Source organism: Polistes fuscatus, unplaced genomic scaffold, assembly GCF_010416935.1.
Source record: "Polistes fuscatus isolate 324 unplaced genomic scaffold, CU_Pfus_HIC Scaffold15, whole genome shotgun sequence".
In the NCBI taxonomy this organism is placed as follows: Eukaryota; Metazoa; Arthropoda; class Insecta; order Hymenoptera; family Vespidae; genus Polistes; species Polistes fuscatus.
Window position 1 is genome coordinate 1,914,359 of NW_025113053.1, and position 4,234 is coordinate 1,918,592.

The following is a 4,234-nucleotide window of genomic DNA, read 5'->3' on the forward strand; positions in this document are numbered from 1 at the left end:
TCTTTCAACTCGTCAAACTTTCATTTCTTTTTATTTTTTTGTTTTGTTTGAGACGTCAATTAAATATATATATGTGTATGTATATTATTATTCGGTTGATATAACAATCATTTAGGAGTTTATTGTAAAATAACGTAACAGTTATTTATTAATATTTACGAATATTACTAACTTGTCACAAATTGAAATTTCCTAAATGAAACTGAAATAATTATAATTAAACACTTTTAATTACTTACACTTTTTTAATATTTATTAATTAATTATTACACTTTTAATTAAACACTTTTAATTACTTTATAATAACAATCTATCGTTTCGCGACAGCTAAGAATAATAAGATACTATCATTTAAATGATAATTAACAATAAAAAAAATCATAGAATTATAATATCCCATCGTGTATAAATAAGTGGCATTTTATTGTAACAAATTTTTAATGAACGAATCCAATTTTCTTTGAAATTTAATTAATATGGAATTTCATTTGATTACAGGTGATTTAAGATTACCAGGTCCAGGACCAGGTCCAGTACGTTGCACCCTACGGAAGCATAAACCAAATAGAAAACCGAGGACACCGTTCACAACGCAGCAGCTGTTGTCTTTGGAGAAAAAATTTCGAGAGAAGCAATACTTGACGATAGCAGAACGTGCGGAATTCTCTTCGTCCCTTCATCTCACGGAAACGCAGGTGAGAGAGACTCCTCAAAGGATATGATCAACATAGTAGTTATTTAGATTACAATATACTATCATGAATATTATTCTTATTTATATAGATATGTGTGTATGTGTGTTTAAAATGTATATAAGTATTATTGATGTTATCTGGTGTATGTACTTGAACCTGAACAAGATAAATGCGATGCATAAATTATTTTAACTAGTACGACCACACGTTATACGTATAAACCTATCCATATGTTAATAATATAAACATACATATACTCGCATAATCAAATATACGTCCTATACATACACATAAACGATCGTTTAGAATATGAAGTAGAATTATTGAATAACGACGACTCATTTTATCGCAATTCTGAATCTATTAGAATAATTATCGCGATAGTAGTGATAATAATGAACCAACGGAACCAAAGTATAGTATTTGATCGGTCGAAAAAATTCAATTCAAAAATATTTCTAGAATAAATTTATTACAAAAATCAATCTTTAATAATTCATTTAAATCCGACAAAGGACGAAAGAAAATAATACGAACAAAAGAGAATAAGAAGAAGAAGAAGAAGAAGAAGAATCATGCAATTATTATTAATTGATAATAAATAAATGCGATGGATGAGATAGGAGCAATAAAAAATTAGTTTTTTAATAGGTGGAACGTGTGTGAAGGATGGATCAAAACACGATGTTACAAAATTATCATAATTATTATCGAAAGGATCTGCAAAGAAGATAAACAAGGCACCTTGTAAGGTTTCTTCCCTTCTTCGTAGTATATCTTCCTTCTTTTTATTTATCCTTCATTATTTTTTTTTTCTCCCCATTCATTTTTTTTCACGTTTCCTTTACCTTAGAGGGATCGGAAAGAAAAAGAAAAAGAAAAAGAGAAAGAAAAAGAAAAAGAATGAAAAAAAGAAAGAAGCCATCGGCGTATTTATTTCAGGTAGTGTGTTTGCCTTTCCTTATGACTCGTGTTAAGCGTCGAGAAGAGAGAGAAGCATAGTTGTATGAACGTTATCGCGTGGCTAGCGTGTTAAGATACACTTTGCGCATTCATTACAATGAATCAGACGAAATGAAGCTTCGTCGCATTCATTTGCTTAGATAAGCAACGATCATCACTTAACTTCTCTCTTTCTCTCTCTTACGCTCAAGAAATCCCCTTTTGCACACTACCTACGTACACAAACATACACACAGACACACACACACACGCGCACACACATTTTGCATCCATGTATATTGTGTGTTTAGTATGTATGGTGAACATAATGGACAATATTTTTGTTACCTTTCATTCTTGAGAAAAAAGAATTGGCTTGACCATTTAAATTGCACGACTGTTCTTCTGTTAATTTACAATATTTTAAACCCCGAACAAGATTTTAATTAAAAAAGAAAATAATTAGATAGATCGAAGAATGAATTTCTAATGTTTATGATTAAATATCGATTTTGGATTATATCTTTCGTTTGTATAATATTACATTTTATTATATAATAATTATTTTTATTCCTATTCCTATCTTTTTCAATCTTACTAAAAGATATTCTAACACGTGTATCTTTTTATAAATTAATTATATTGCTACTCATAAAAATCAATCAACGAAGAACGTATCAATTCTCGATTATCTTTTAATCATATTCAAAGATACTTAAACGCCCGTTTCTGTTTTATATTTTATTTTCTTTTTATACACACAATATCAGCTGGCAAGAATCGATTTATGAAAAGAACGTATTGATTAGCAATTAAAAAAAGAAAATAGTCGTCAGTAAACGTAGCTACGAACTACCGGAAATTATTTATCATTTGTTTTTTTTATAAAGTTTATAGTAAATTTGACACGTCGTTGCGTTCACGAGAGCCTTTCCAACTCACGGCCGAGTTAACCATTTCCTTACACACACACAGACAGACAGATACGTATATGTATACGTATATACATAGATAGCCAGTCCCGACAGTTTCTACGATACCTAATCCGTTCGTTACTTTCACCTATTTGAAACTACTAATTACGAGCTATATAACACCCGCAGCAAAATCGCACGCGATCGTACGCGTTCTCTCATATTTGGCTTAGGTCGCTCTCGTACGCCTCATCGTCGTGTTAACAGCGTGTTAACAACCACGTAGACGTTATTCGTTAACGCGTTACCCATAATCATACCAGATACCTACTCAACCACGTTCATACTCTTCCATACAAATCCGAGCCAAAACGTCATAAGGAAAGATAATTTTACAATTTTTTCTTTTTCGCCAATTATTTCAAATCCTCTAAGTACTATACAAAATGAACAAGTATACTTATATTACTTTTAATTGTTACGACATGATTATTTTTAGAATAATTTTGCATCGCAAATTAATGCATGCTTGATGGTTTTGTATCAAAATTTAAACGAACAATGTTGTATCGTAAATCAAATAATTTAGAATTTATTTAAATAATGGAAAACATGTATCTCATAAAATGAACGAATAAAAAAAGAATATTACTTAAGATTAATGACACTATTATCTTTCTAACTCTAAATATCCAAATGAAACAAATTCGAATAAACTTTTAATCCTACTATTTCAAAAATATTTCTAATAAATTGAAGAAAGAATAAAATAAAGTAAAATAATGTAAAACAATGAAAAACACGAAGATTAGTACCCGTTTGACCGGGCCCTTTCTGCTTGTATATTTTCCAGGTGAAGATCTGGTTTCAAAACAGACGAGCGAAAGCGAAGAGATTGCAAGAGGCTGAAATCGAGAAACTACGACTTTCGGCAAGGCCCTTATTGCACCCAAGTTTCGGTTCGGGCCTGATGTTCTCGGGCGTTGGTCCTCCTGGTACACCAGGAGTGCCACCCTTTATCGCAGCGGCCATGGCTAGGCACACCCATGCTGCTGCCGCGGCGGCCATGTTCATGGGGCCCCCTGGACACAGGCCTTAATAAGGCGGACTCGTTCGACCTTCGTCGTCTCTCTTGCTTGCTTGCTTGGCCAACGACGAGTCAGCTAACAGTTTTAGTTGCTTCAACGAACTCTCCTTGAGAAGAGGATATTTGTTGCGTATCTTCAAAACAGATCCACTTTTTCTTTCCAATTGTCCTCACTTCTTCTTCTTTTTCCATCCACTTCCAATCGATATTCTCTCACGTTGCGTCGTTCTTTTTTTTTTATTTTCCTACTTAAATCTATTTATCGATTTCTCGACAGACATCGAACCAAAATTTCGATTGGTTAACGTTAAGCTTGCGTGACAAATTTTTTCAATTACATTCTCAAGAAGATCGAGAAACATCGTCTTGGAAACCTGCTGGACTGCAACATGAGAGCTAAGTTCCTACCAAATCCGAAAATAGAAGAAGAACCAGACGCGTGAAATTCAATTACTCGTTACGAAATAATTTTGCACCGTATCGGCATACGATCGGCCCAATACCAACGCACACATAATCTTGATCCTTATTACTATTATTATCTTTTCTTTACATATGTATATATATTTAATCGAAGAAAAGTATCACGTCGCCTT

General features: G+C 32.6%; 1 protein-coding gene across 1 annotated transcript in view; it reads left to right on the forward strand.

Moving 5' to 3' along the window:
- Positions 1-3,994, forward strand: part of LOC122514508 (homeobox protein HMX1-like) — a 20,946-nt gene extending 16,952 nt beyond the window's left edge. Inside the window, exons 3-4 of the mRNA XM_043631387.1 lie at positions 499-695; positions 3,405-3,994. Of these exons, the coding sequence (XP_043487322.1) occupies positions 499-695; positions 3,405-3,650 (443 nt within the window). The 3' untranslated portion in view covers positions 3,651-3,994. The remainder of the gene's footprint in view (positions 1-498; positions 696-3,404) is intronic.
- The last annotated feature ends 240 nt before the right edge of the window (positions 3,995-4,234 follow it).